The sequence below is a fragment of the Empidonax traillii genome, unplaced genomic scaffold (genome assembly GCF_003031625.1).
Source record: "Empidonax traillii isolate 1590-97213 ecotype Southwest subspecies unplaced genomic scaffold, ASM303162v1 scaffold520:size1094406, whole genome shotgun sequence".
Classification (NCBI taxonomy): domain Eukaryota; kingdom Metazoa; phylum Chordata; class Aves; order Passeriformes; family Tyrannidae; genus Empidonax; species Empidonax traillii.
Genome location: NW_020955713.1, coordinates 763349 through 777232, shown reverse-complemented (window position 1 = coordinate 777232; position 13884 = coordinate 763349). Strand labels below are relative to the sequence as shown.

Sequence of the window (13884 nt, the reverse complement as noted above, 5' to 3'; positions counted from 1 at the left end):
TTCTCCACAGCAGATTTGTCTATCTGAAGTCAGAATGAGACATTTGGTCCCTTTTTCAATGACGAGCAAATAGCACATTTCACTCTCACCAGAGCACAGCCCTGAAGGCAAACAGGGCTGGGGCTGATGGGCCCCAGGGACCCATGGGGGGGCCATGTGAGAACAGGTGCCCTTGGGGGCCAGGCAGCCCATGGCGCTCCCTGGTCCTGCAGTGCTCGGACACCACATCACCCTGAGAGCTGGTGTTTCAGCAGAGACACCCCTTTGGGTGGGACTATCTGAAGAAAATTGAGGGCTGGGTGTGTCACAGAGCTGGGGTGTCATCACCCTCCCAGAGGCCAGCCAGGGTAGCATCACCTGGCAGAGGTGCAGGGCTGCACGAGGGGCAAGAAGGGGAACAGCCCCTCAGCAAAACCTCTGGGACTGTTTCTTTGCTACAAGAAGGTTCAGGAAAAGTCAAGTGAGGAGTTGTTCATCCTATGATTGGATTGGGAGCTGGGGGGTTTGGTCAGCTCTGGGTGCAGTGGCAGTGCCACACAAGGACTGGGGCTGTTTGGTGCCTCTCTGTCCTGGGTGGAGATGAGACCCCCCTGCTCAGAACAGCCCTGTGCAGTCAACGGGGCTTTTCCAGAGCAGGGAAGGAAGTGGACACTCATCACCCCCTTCCCCTGAATCCGTGTGAATGCAAAGGTTATGTGTTGTGTGGAGATGAGAATGCAGGAGTGGTGGCACCTTCTGGGCTCCAGATACCCACACCACCAGTCCAGGAGCCACCCCAAAGGATATTGCCAAGGGGATGCTGAAATGAAGTGCCATGAGCCTGTAAAGACTGCATTGACACACCATCACATCACAAAATAAAAGAGTATATGTTGATTTTGTTCTTTCAGGTAAGAGTCAACTATGCTTTTCCACTCCACTAGGGTGAGACTTATAGGAAATGTACTATGGACGCATCCCTAAGTCTCAAAGTGGGGATTTCTTGAAAGGAAGTACCATGAGAAGGTTAAAAATTCACTGAAGTACAGGACAGGACAAACAAAAGAACTTCTGAAAGATGAGGGAATTACCAAACCTGCGGGAACTGAGAGCCGTGACCTGAGAAGCACAGAGCAGGAGGACACTACAAATCAAATTACAAAGCCAAAGACCAACTTTGTATGATCTTTGTGCTCATTAGCATTGTAAAATATCCCCACCCACAGGCTGTGATCACCCCTTACTCACACAAGCCCCTTCCCCACAGAGCGTGAGTAGTAAAATAAGTGTGCAAGGTATCCTTAAATGGAAATGGAAGAATACAAAGCCAATGGCTGTAGCTTTAGGTCATGACCTACAGGGAAATGCTGGTTTCTATTGATCTGAGTGTATAAAACTGGGCACCTGGCATGCTGAGGGTGTGCCAGCTTTGTGGAGTCCCCACCCAGCACCCATCTCTGCGAAGGTATGAAATAAAACCATCTCTGTGTGTGGATCAGCTTCTGGCACACAGGGTGAGAGAGCCCAGATCTGGGGCAAAAGGAAGAGGGACTGGCCTGGGGGTCTGGGACTGGCCAACAGCAGGGGCTGGCACAGCCCCCAGCCTGGGGAGGGGCAGGGAGCACCCCGGGACTGCTGCACCCCAATGTCCCAGCGTGGCACTGCCAGAGCACGGGGCCAGAGCTCTGAACGCACCAGGGGAGGTGCTTGGGAAGGTCAGGCACGGTGAGGGCTCCCTAGCACAGCATTTCGCCCCCAGCGCTGCCCTGGGTGACTCAGCTCAGTCCAGGCAGCTGGAACTGGGTCTTTCCAGGAGACTGGCCTTGTGACAGCCCCGCCAGCTTCTTATCAGGGGCTGAATCAGCAGGAAGCACCTTGGCTGTGTGGCCCAGAGAGAGCAGATCTGTGCTCCCCAGCCCTGCTGCTCCCAGGGCAGGGTGCTGGGATCTGTGCTGGGCTGGGATACCCTGCCCATGGGATTCTCTGCCTGTGGGATACCCTGCCCATGTGATATCCTCCTTGTGGGATTTCCTGCCTGTGGGACACCCTGCCTGCCCTGCTGAGCCTCCAACCTGCCCAGAGCAGTGGGAGGCTCCTGCCAGAGCTGGGGACGTCCCCACTCCCTCAGCTCCTCTTGGGGCCTGTAGGGACCCCCAGCCCAGGAGCAGCTCAAGGCTGGGTCACTCCCAGGGAAGGGGTGACCACAGTCCCAGCTGGGCTATGAAAGTGTCATTTGGGCCTCTCCTGTGTCCCCTGGCAAAGCCCAGACAGCATTGCTGAGACCAGCCTCATAGGGCCATCCTCCCCCTCTGATGTGATCTCATTCTAATAAAACTTATTATTAAGGCACTTACCAATCTGTGTGAGATTCCAGGGCATTGGATACTGGAAAAATCACTCTCATCTCTTACAGACCTCGTAGAGACTCGTAACAGGAAGGTTAAGGCTGGTGAAAGCAAAGAAAGAACAGAAATGTGGGGGGGTTGTGGAACACAGAGAGGCAGAGGGACAAGGGTTAAAAGGAGAGATGTGTCCATTCAAATGAGGAGGAGGAGGAGGGACTAATAGGCTGAAGATAAGGAAGATGCCAAGCGGGGCCATGAGTACAAGTGGAAGAGTTTTGCCTAAGGCTGATGATCTCTGGGGAAAATAAAGGGGGAAAGATCTTCCAGCAGTACCCACTTCCAAAGGATATAAAAGGCAAGTCCAAGTGGGTTTGCTGCCCTCGAAGGAGCACAGAGCCAGGGCAAGGACTCTGAGGGATCCCAGCTGGACACACGTCTGGGTGTGGGGCCGGGAGTGCACAGGTGAGCTGACCTTACTTACAGCCTGTAAAATGCAACCAACCACTCTCCCCTCCCTCTAAAGGTTTTTGTGGTTTCCCCATGCTCTCCTCTGTTCCTTGCAGTGTTTCTCTTGTTCCTCCCAGACCTGATCCTTCCCAGTAGGAGGGAGCTGAGTAGGAGCAGGTGTGGGACATGGAAGATTGTCACGATTCCATCACAGCTGTTCCAGGCTGCTGGGCAAGAAATCCCTCTTTCTTTTGCTCCTCCTGTTTTATCCTACTATTGTTTTTCTCAGGAAAGGATCTGACTATCCACCAGGATTTCTGAGTGGCACAGCTTGAGACAGTGCGAGCTTTTGGGGTGGATCTCACTGACAGCATGTCAGGTGTCCAATCACCTTTCTCTTATGTTTGGGTTCACAGGAGCCTTCCCCTGAATGATGGCAAACAAGAAGCCCTTCACCAGTGCCATCATTGGGGCACTGGTGGCACTCTCCATCATCGCCCTGGTTCTCAGCCTGGTGAAGGTTGAAGATGTGACACTGCCACCCACGGTCAAGGTGAGCCCAGAAGAAGGTCCCTGAGCACCACCGGAGAGATCTGTCACCTGGGGCAGCTGCTCAGAGACAGCAGCTCATCTTCAGGGCAAGGGGGGCCACTGGGAACTGCCTTACACTAGCAGGATGGGTGTTCTGTTCCCACCTCAGGGTGCAGGCAGAAGAAACACAGCCTGGCCACCTCGAAGTCCAAGGGGAAACCTCCTCTGGAACGAGCCACTGTGCCATGCACTTGCTGTGTTTGGAGATTACCTTGGGGCAGATAGACCTGCTCCCTCTGCTCCCCCAGGGCAGGGAGATAGAGCCCCCCAGGCCCTTTGCTCCTGCCAGCTCCCACCAGCCTGTCCCGACCTGCTCACACCACGGCACGAGGATCATGCCCCCCCGTCATCCCCTGCAGCTTGGCATCCCACCCCAGCTGCTGGATGAGGGTTGGCAGGGGTTTAGGGTGACGTGGAGGGCTTTATGGGGGACAGGCAGGGGGCTCCTGGACTGGGGTGGCATGGCCCTGCCAGTCCCTGCCCAGGGTGGGTGCAGCCAAGGGGTTGCAGAGAGCACTGGAGCTGGTGAATTGCTGGCCCCAAGGTGGGGCCAGTGTAGACACAAAAGGTATGTGACCATGAAGGAAAATGAAAAAGCATGAGGAAACAATGAAGGAAATGTTTGTGTGAGCTGGCATTGCTGCATAGACCTCGGGAGAGGGAATGACAAAGTCCCTCAGCTGCCGTGAGAAATGCCTGAGGTCACCACTCTGCTCTGACACAGTTGTGCCTCAGAGAGATGGGTTTCAGGGCATATTCTGGCCCCACTACCCTGGCAGGGCCACGATGGGGTCAGGGGCAGGCTGCTGCTGCTCCTCCACTCTCATGATGTCTTGATTTTCCCCTCCAGTATGGGCTGGTGTTCGATGCGGGCTCATCCCACACCTCTCTGTTTGTCTACGAATGGGATTCAGACAAGGAGAACGACACTGGTGTGGTCAGCCAGACCTTGTCCTGTGATGTCCAGGGTCAGTATCCCCCTGCCCTGGGCTCTGTGCTGCCCTGTGTGCTTGAGTGGTGGGTGGGATGACCTGTCCCTCCCTCCTGGGCAGCTCTGTCCCTCGGGCTGGCACTGCAGGCACGGTGGGGAGCCCTGGCACCAGGCAGGGTGTCCCTGAGTCCTGGGCCTATTGGGTGGGACTGAAACACCTGGGTGGTGAGTGAATTTTCATTCCTCTACCTTGGAATGTCCTCAGCTGCTGTCCTGGCTGAGAAAGGTGTCACCCATAGAGCTGGGGACACTGCTGACGGTATGGGAGATGCCGAGAATACATAGGAGAGGAGATAAATGTGGGTCAGTCAGGTCTCCAGGGGACCCTGGAAAAGCACCTCTGTTGCTGAGGTGACAAACTCACTGCCCTGGGCCCTCCCTCATCCCCTTCCCCAGCGCTGGGATCAGCCTGTCCCAGCCTGACTCTCTTCCAGGGCCCGGCATATCAAGCTATGCCCACGATCCCCCTAAAGCTGGAGATTCCCTACGGGAATGCCTGGATAAAGCCCTGACGGTTGTTCCTGCTGCGAAACACAGGGATGTCCCAGCTTACCTCGGAGCAACAGCTGGCATGAGGCTGCTGAGGTACCGCTGTGGGGCACGGGGGTGACAGCAGTGACAGAGCCACTGCCAGGACACACTGCCCTGCGTGGGACCAGATCCCACACTGCCATGAGCAAGGGATGGGTGAATGGGGAGAAGGGAGCCCTGTGGGGACAGGGGTGTGACTGAGCTGTCCTGAGCCATTGCCTTCTCAGAGGGGCCCACCTCCTGGGGTGCTGCATGCCCAGTTCCAAGCAAGAAATGCTTCTCAGAGCTCTGTTTGCTCTTTGTGATTCCTTAAGCACAAGGGAGTTGAGATGCCACCAGGGGATGTGCCACCTGCCCAGGTGGATGGGTGCTGGTGGGGGAGCAGGGGTGAGAGGCAATGAGGTGCTACAGGACCTGCCCTTTCACGAGCCCATATTAGCTCTCTTCAAATGTCAGCCTTCATTTCATGGCTCTTGGTTTTATGGCTGCAGACATCCCACGTTATTTCTGTGCCCTGGCAGTCAGACCCTGTCCCTGGGAAGGAGCTGGGCCATAGCCTGAAGGTTCCTCGCTTCAGAGAGTGAGCACATGCCAACAGCCCCGAGATATCTTCCCCACTCAGCGGTCTGAAACCAGGCTGGAACCTTCCTGAAACATCCCCTGGAGCTCAGCTACCAGCCCTGCCTTGGGTGCAGTCAGTGGGGGACATTCAAATCTGGGTCTTGCAGCACAACCCCCTCTGTCTCCCAGCACTGTGATGGTACTTAGGCAGGGAAGGGTGTCCTGGGAAACCTCTCTGTGACTGGGATCAAGCTGCACTGGAGGGGTGAGGTTGCTCTTGCTCCTGGATGTGTGATGCCAAGCCTGGACAGCTGAAATTTACACCCTACGAGCAGCTTCTTGCAGCAGGGAATTTCCTTTCACAAAGACTGCTTGTTGCAAGGGCTGGCAGTGTGTGGAACTGTGAGATTTCCTCTGTAGTATTGGTTTTAGCTGGGTATGTGTCCTGACCTTTGAGTCCTTGCCAGGGAACAGAACAGTTCAGCAGCAGATCAAGTCCTGGCCGAAGTCACTAAAACCATGCAAGAGTACCCTGTGGATTTCAAAGGGGCCCGAATCCTTTCGGGAGAGGAGGAGGGGGCTTATGGCTGGATCACCATCAACTACCTGCTGGACTCCTTCACCAAGGTGGGAGAAAGGCAGAACACCCACTCCTCTGCTAATAAAGCTCTTCTGATGTCAGGGTTAGAGGCTGTTGGGGATATTGCAGGGGAGGGAGGCACTTATCCTCTGGCTTGCCCCCAGTGAATGGGAGAGAACTCAGGAACGGGGGTGTCTGTTAAGAGCTCAGGGCAATCTCCACACCATGTGGATGGAAGGTCTCTTGGGGACAGTGAGGTTGGCTGCACAGCCCAGTGGGGACTGTTTGCTCCTGCTGGGCTTTGTCTCCCTGCCGTGGGAAGCTCCATCTCGCCATGGCACTGGAAGACACCAGCTCTGGTTCCATGTGCCAGTCTGAAGGCAGCTTGGACCAGAACTCTGTCTTGCCACCCTCCATCCCAGCCCTGCCACAGCTCAGTGCGATGCTGGCACCGCTGGGCTCCTGTGTGAGCTCTTGGACAGAGAAAATCCCTCCCCTTGCACCAGCCCTCTGCAGCCTGGGCCTTGGGAAGGGCAGGTCCCCAGACCAGGTGCCCACCAGCACTTTGATCTGGTGACTGGTGACTCAGAGCCAGGTGAGCCCACAGAATGTTGGCACATCCTGACCTTCAGACAGCTCCATCTCTCTGGTAAAGGACTGGGCTGGCTGGGCAGGGAGGTGCCTCACACACAGAAACAACCAAATGCCCACTGAATTGAACAACAGAATCGTGTTCAATTCAATGGGATGAGAACTCTGCTGAGAGCAAGTAAGCCCAGCCAGGTACCACTCCTCTTCCTTTCCCGTCTCTGCTTGGCAGTTCTCTCCCAAAGCACGTGCGTGGCTTCGTCCAGAGGCAGCCAACGTTTTTGGGGCACTGGATCTTGGAGGAGCATCCACTCAAATCAGCTTTATGCCCGAAGGTTCAGTGATGGACCAGAATGAAGCCTCCAAGTTCACCCTGTATGGGTACAGCTACAACATCTACACCCACAGCTACCTCTGCTACGGGCAGAACGAGGCGCTGAAGAGGCTGGCGAAGGAATTAATTGCGGTGAGAGGGAACTGAGGGGTAATTGGCCTCTGGTGTCATGATGCCAACCACAGACTTGTTAATACATAAAATAAGACCTGGCAAGGCTCTTCCAGAGAGGTATCAGCAAGGACTGAGAGCAAGTTCAGGCTCCTTGGAGCATGGCAGGGCAAATGTGGAGAGGAGCACGGGAATCATAGAATCACATCCCTGGAACAGACCTTAAAGACCATTTTGTTCCACCTTCCACTAGCCCAGGTTATTCCAAGTTCCATTCAACCTGACCTTGAACACTTCCAGGGATGAGGGAAGTCAAAAGGGCATTTCAGGAGAGATCTTCTGGCTGTACACAGGGTGCACAAAAATGTGGGACCAGGCTCTTCTCAGAGGTGCAAAGTGCCAGGAAGAGAGGCACAAGCTGGAACATCTGAGTTTCACACCAGATGGAAAAGTTTGCCCCAGTAAGAATGGTCAGATATCAGAATAGAACCCAGAAGTGTGTGGAGTTGTCATCCTTGGAGATACTCAGATACTCTACTCAGAACCTGATGGGACAAGGCTCTGAGTGACCTGCCCTAGTTGGCCATGCTTTCAGGAGGGGTTTGGCATAGGGGCCCTATAGGTCCCCCCAGAACTCAGCTACTCTGTGACTGCAGGAACCTGAGAAAAGTGAACTGAAGACCTTTATTGGACCGTTTTTTGGAAGGTCAGAGTGAAATGTGTCTTCTTGGAGCTGCATTTTGCCAGCAGAGCAGCCTTGGTGAGCCAGAGGGGTTTGCTCCTGCTGTACAGCCAGGATGGTCCCAGGTGGTGCCCCTGGCTGGGACTGGAGCTAGAGCCAGAGCTAGAGACGGGGTGTAGAGGGCTTTGCATGCCCCAGAAATGATCCTGCTGGCCAGGGGAGAGACACTCTGGGATTCTGAAACAGGACTCCCTCAGTGGAAGAGGGGATGAGACAAAGCAGAGTAAGAATTAGTGCTGGGCCCAGGCTGGGACAAAGGCAGCCAAACAAGAGCAGGATTGAGCAGCAGGAGGATCTTTCCCTGCTGAGGAGGTGGGAGATGCCGGTGCCCATGGCCCTGGGGGATGCTGGGTGAGTCCTGGCCCTGGCCTGACCGCCAGGAGGGTCTGGAGGAGGCTGCAGCCTGTGTTTTGCTGTCCCCAGGAGTCGGCCCCCAGCAGGCGGGTCCAGCACCCCTGCTACCCGAAAGGCTACAATGAAACGGTCCATCTCTCTTCCTTCCGCACCAGCCCCTGCACCAACCGGAGCGACGCCCGCCTGCCCCTCGGAGACAGCACGGTGACCCTGGAGGGCAGGGGCAGTGCCAGCGGGTGCCGGGCAGCCCTCAGGGAGCTGTTCAACTTCTCGGCGTGCGGCCAGAGCCGGGACTGCACCTTCGACGGCGTGCACCAGCCCCCGCTGCGAGGGCAGTTCATTGTAAGGCAGATCCGCCCTCCCGCCCCCAGGCCAGGGCATGTCCTGAGTGCTGTGGTGTCCCCACGTGCCCCAGGGCACTGTCACCTCCCTGTAGTGAACCGGGGCAAGGAGTTCTCAAGTTAACCCCGTCCCTGGACACGCCAAAGATTGCTGCTGCCTGGTTCTTCAGCCAAATCTCCAAAGTTGTGTGAACAATCACAGAGCCACAGAATGGTTTGGGTTGGAAGGGACCATCTCATTCCATGCCCCAACCCATTATATCAGGTTGCTCAGGGCCCCATCCAGCCTGGCCTTGAACACTTCCTTGTTAATAAAATAGGTGTTGGTCAATCCCCATGGTTTTGGTAAAACTCCAGGGGTTTAGCCAGCAGCCTTCAGGCAAGGCTCTGCCTTTGCTGGCTGTCCCCTCGCTGTCACCAGCAGGCACTGACCTCCCAGCCCATCATCTGCTGGCACAGGGACAGCACTGCCCTGGGACTACCCTGGGTGGGGCAAATCCTCTGAAGGACCTCCTGATCCAGGGGAGATGGGGCAGCTGCCAGGGGCTCCCCACTGTAGCTCACCAGCATTTCTGCCTCTTCCTTTCAGGCCTTCTCTGCCTTTTACTACAACTTCAAGTTCCTGAACCTGACGGACGGGCAGCCGCTGGCCACAGCCAGGGAGGCCATCGAGCAGCTCTGCACAAGGAGTTGGGAAGATGTAAGCTCCCCACGACAGAGGCTGGGTGGGAGCTTCACAAGCAAAGGGGTTCTGGGGTAGAGGGAGAGCAGCAGGGACCCATCCAGGGAAAGGCTCCCCAGCTCTGAGCTGTGCCCTACACAGCTGAGCCATCCCTGAGCTCTGTGTGGAGCTGGGACTGTCCTGCAACCACTCGAGGGTGTTCATGCACCCTTGGTGAAAGGACAGCCAGGGCAGGCGAGGGCAGCACAGGGGCTGGGGTTGAAGGTGGGGAGGGGGATGGAGGTGGATCTGTGGCACGGGAGGATGGTGAAAGCAGAGGCAGCTGCTGGCACCACTCTGCAGACAAGTCAAGTCATAGAACTGTATAATCCCAGACTGGTTTGGTTGGAAGGACCTTCAAGCTCATCTTGTTCCATTCCTCTGACATGAGCAGGGACACCTTTGACTAGCCCAGATTGCTCCAAGCCCCATCCAGCCTGGCCTTGGACACTCCCAGGGACTGAGCAGCCACAGCTTCTCTGGGCAAAAAAGGGAAATGGATAAGACCCAGAGATGTGGCACCACCATGGGAAAGAGACATGGGAGAATCTGGGGCAGGAGGAGCTCCAATATGTCTCTCTGTTTCCATGTGGAATGTAAATCCTCCCCAAAGGAGTTGTCCTGTGTAGACAGGTCCAAAATCACTGCCTGGTCCAGAAGTCTTTTTCTGGGTGTTGTCTCTGCACGGAAATTGCTTGTGAACCACTTCCCTTCATCCCCAAACATTCCCCACCCCAGCTGTCTTCCAGCTACCCTAAAGAGGATCCCAAGCGACTGCCTAAATACTGTGCCAATGCCAACTACATCCTCACGCTCCTCCTCGATGCCTACAAGTTCAACGAGACCAGCTGGAACAACATCTTCTTCCAGATGAAGGTGAGCAGCACTCCCAGCCTGTGGGGGGAGCAGAGGTGGCACTGGGGGAGATCCAGCCCCTGTGTTGGGGTTCAGGGGGAGCCATGGTCCAAGAGAACCCTGCCTGTCCCTGCCCTGGTGTGGCACCAGTGTGGGGACAGCTGCTGCACCCCGTTTGGGCTGAGCAGGAGTAGGTGGCCCTGTGATATCAGTGGCTTTCCTGCAGGGTAATGCTGTCCCCTCTGTCCCTGGGCAGGCAGGGAGTGCTGACATCGGCTGGACACTGGGGTACATGCTGAACCTCACCAACATGATCCCAGCAGAGGCTCCAGCCAGGGTGAAGGGGCACATGCCTTCTCTCTGGGCTGCAGCCATCACCTTCATCATCCTCACCCTTGTCGTGGGGCTCACTGCCCTGCTCCTGCTCCTGTGGGTGTAGAGGCCTGGCTGTGCTTCGGAGCCCAGGAGGTATGAACTGTGCTGGGGCCTCTGTGCTCCTGCCTGCAGGACTGGCACCAAAGAACTGGGGTCTGGGCTCCCATGGGACCCCCAACGTGCAGACAGGCACTGTGTGAGTTTTCCAGAGGAGCTCTGCTCCCGTGGACACCTGATGGGATCAGCCTCCAGAAACCTCAGCCATGCCTGTCTGCCTTCTCACATCACTGCCTGTTACAGATACAGCTCCATCCCGCTGGAATGTGGGCCCGTGAGAGGCAGCCTGGCTCTGCAAGAGCTCCCCAGTGCCAGACTGTTGGTGCCCGGCTGCAGGCTCCTGGTGACGGGGTGCTCCAGCCATTCCAGTATGACCTCGGTCACCTGGCAGGCCCCTGCCAGGTGTGCCAGTGTGAGGGCATGCAGGGCTCTGCAGGACTCCAGCTGGCTCTGCTGAGTGTGTGAGGGCATGCAGGGCTCTGCAGGACCCCAGCTGGCCCTGCTGAGGGTCTGTTGCTTGGACTTACATGGAGATGGCCTTGGAGAGAAAAAGAAAACTGACCATCCAGAGTCAGAAGCACAGTCCGTGCCCCTCCAGAGGGTCCATCTCATCTCACCATCTCATCTCATCATCTTCGTGTCTGGGATAAAGGGACTGATGTTCCTGAGTGCCTCAGCGGAGGCAATACTGTCCCACCAGCAGCAGGCCCAGGCTCTGTGGGTGTCTGCTGAGACTCCAGCAGGCTGTGGGTCCTGCCCTGCACGTGGCTCAGCAGGGCCCTGCCCACGGCTGTGCCCCTGCCTTTGGTTCTGCTTGTTTTTATCTGCCCTGTGGATGACTCATATTGTTGTTTGTGTTCCCACAGCGAGGTGCTGACCTTTGGTGTCCCTGTGGAGTGTCAGACACCTCATAGCTCTTGTAACCCACATGAAGATCATAAAAGGAAGCACATGGGGAAAGTTTTGATTTTATTGCTTCCGTCTCCTGGGTAAGGGCAGGTGATGACAACAGGAGAGGCAACATTGCTCTGGTCTATGGGAGACATCCCTGGAGACACTGAGGTGTCTGCCGGACCTCGGAGAGGAGCCAGCAGGGCACGAGGACAGGCCTTTTCCTTCTGGGAGGAGGGTGTCTCACCTCACCCATCACTGGCTGTCAGTGGGACTCCTCAGAAATGTAAGGGGGGCCCTGGTAGCTGCCCCTGACACGTCCCAGCAGCGTTCCCAAACCACCCGTGCTGGAGAGGCAGGATGAGCTGTGTGCAGGCACAGGGCACGGGGTGCAGCTGGAGCAGGGAGGAACCTCACACAGGAGAGCAGAGAGCGGTGCCATTCCCCTCCTCATGGGGCTTCCCAGTCCTGGGCAGAGTCCAGGCCGGTGTCCCCCCCACAGCCCCTCAGGCTGGCTGTGGGCAGACCCTCACCCTGGGATGGGGCAGGACAGGTCTGCCCCACACGGGGTCAGTGCTGCAGGCTGTCACCAGCCCTGTGATGGCCCCCCTGCTGCCAGACCCTCCTTCTCTCCTCCCTGACCCCCCATCTCCAGCCACCCCACACTGTGGTCCCCGTGCTGAGCCCCTGCCCCACATGGCCGTGCCCTCCCTCCTGGAGCATCTCCAACCAGCAGGGTGGGAAAAGGACAACCAGAGAGCACAGAGCTATGGGGAGGATGTCTTACAACATGTGCCAGTTGCAGCTCACCAGGCCAGGGCTCAGGGCCCCCCATTGCACAGCCATGGCCCCAGGACACACTGGGGTGATTCCCTGGGCAGCAGCTCCTTGCACAGGTGTGGCAGTGGGACTTGGTGGCCTCTGCAGCCTCCGGAGCCGGTGCTGCTAGATATGCTCATAGCCTGAGGAATTCCTCTGGAGGCACATGACTGTGAGCAGGCAGAAGGTGAGGATGAGCATGATGGCCAGTAAAACTGTGACTGCTATCCAGCTGTTTCTCTGGAGCACTATGGCTCCTGGAGGAGGCTCCGAGGGAATCATGTTGGTGAGATTGAGCATGTAGCCCAGAGTCCAGCCCACGTCTACATCAGCAACCTGTGTAGGAGGAAGAGGAATGTGAAAGGCTGCAAAGTACCAGGCAATCTGGAGATCTAGAGAAGACCTCTGCTGCTGCAGCCCCAGGTCCTGCTCCACAGCCACCATACCTGTGCCCAGCTTGGGCTGCAGAGGCCCTGCTAGTGAGATAAACTGGGGGAGAGCTTAAGGGGCCAGGCCAGATGTCCCAGCAGGTGCCTGATGTGGCTCTGGGTATGGGCAATGGGGCTGTGCTGACCTGGTATCCCTTGTCCCCAGTCAGGCAGGGAAGCAGCAGGGTGGGCACGAGCCCTTTCCTGGCTGGGGGCTGCACTCTCCTACCTGCCGGACAAAGTGGATATTTAGCCACGTTTTCTGGTCGAATTTGTAGCCCTGCACGAGAAGGGTGAGGATGTAGGAGTTGACTGCGCAGGCATCACGGAGGTGGGTCCCGCTTGTCGTGGGGAACAACTTCTGCACCTGCAGAGGTGGGAGAACAGGGGTGGGCTGCCAGCAGGGAGCAGTGCTCGGTGTGCCCACGCTGGGGAACAGCCCCTCAGTGCAGCTGGGACCAAATACCAGCAGAGCAAGGAGGACCTGGGAGGAGGCCACAGCCTGCTCTCCCACTCTCCCCAGGTCCAGAGACCTTTGTGCTCCTCCAGCTGTCCCCAGCAGAGGAGGGACTGTGGATGAGCTTTCAGGCTGCCCAGCACCCAGAAGAAATGTAGGTAGGGGATAGCACCTCCCGGGCATGATCTCACCTTGTCCCAGGTCCTGGCACAGAACTGCCTGATGGTGGCATTGACCGAGGCCAGGGACTGCCCTCCCGTCAGGTTCAGCAGCAGAAAGGCACGATAAAACCCCGAAAAGGCCTGTAGGTGTTTGAGACCAAAGGTGACAGGCTGGGGAAGCACCTGAGCCACTGACACCCCCCAGTGTCCCTCTAGAGGGGTCCCTGGAAGGCAGCTGAGTGGCTGTGAGGGAGCTGGGAATGTTCCCCACAACAGCAGGGAATGCAGCTGGCACAGCAGAGGTCTGGAGCTCCCTGGCACACAGGGGAGCACCCTGCGCGTCTCCAGGAGTCAGGGACATCCCAGCTCCCAGGACTGAAACTATCCAGACTTTCCTAACCAGGTTTTCCTGTGGTTGTGGCCCAAAACCCAATTACCCCCAAAGACAGGGACGGAGGCTCCTTACGAAGAACTGTCCCCGCACGGGGGGCTGGTACACCCCGTTGAACCCGCACGGCCTCTGGGCCCCGCAGCTGAAGTTGAAGAGTTTCTGGACGGCCGTTCTGCACCTGGCTGGGTCCCCTGTGCCCGTCACCGTCAGCACCTGGGCAGGGCTGGCTGTGCT

The 13884-nt window shown here is 57.1% G+C and overlaps 1 protein-coding gene across 1 annotated transcript in view; it reads left to right on the top strand.

The window, feature by feature from the left end:
• Positions 1-3183: 3183 nt before the first annotated feature.
• Positions 3184-13884, top strand: part of ENTPD8 (ectonucleoside triphosphate diphosphohydrolase 8) — a 26546-nt gene continuing 15845 nt past the window's right edge. Inside the window, exons 1-6 of the mRNA XM_027896925.1 lie at positions 3184-3324; positions 4213-4330; positions 4788-4938; positions 5913-6072; positions 6846-7079; positions 8224-8496. Coding sequence (XP_027752726.1) covers positions 3202-3324; positions 4213-4330; positions 4788-4938; positions 5913-6072; positions 6846-7079; positions 8224-8496 — 1059 coding nt within the window. The 5' untranslated portion in view covers positions 3184-3201. The remainder of the gene's footprint in view (positions 3325-4212; positions 4331-4787; positions 4939-5912; positions 6073-6845; positions 7080-8223; positions 8497-13884) is intronic.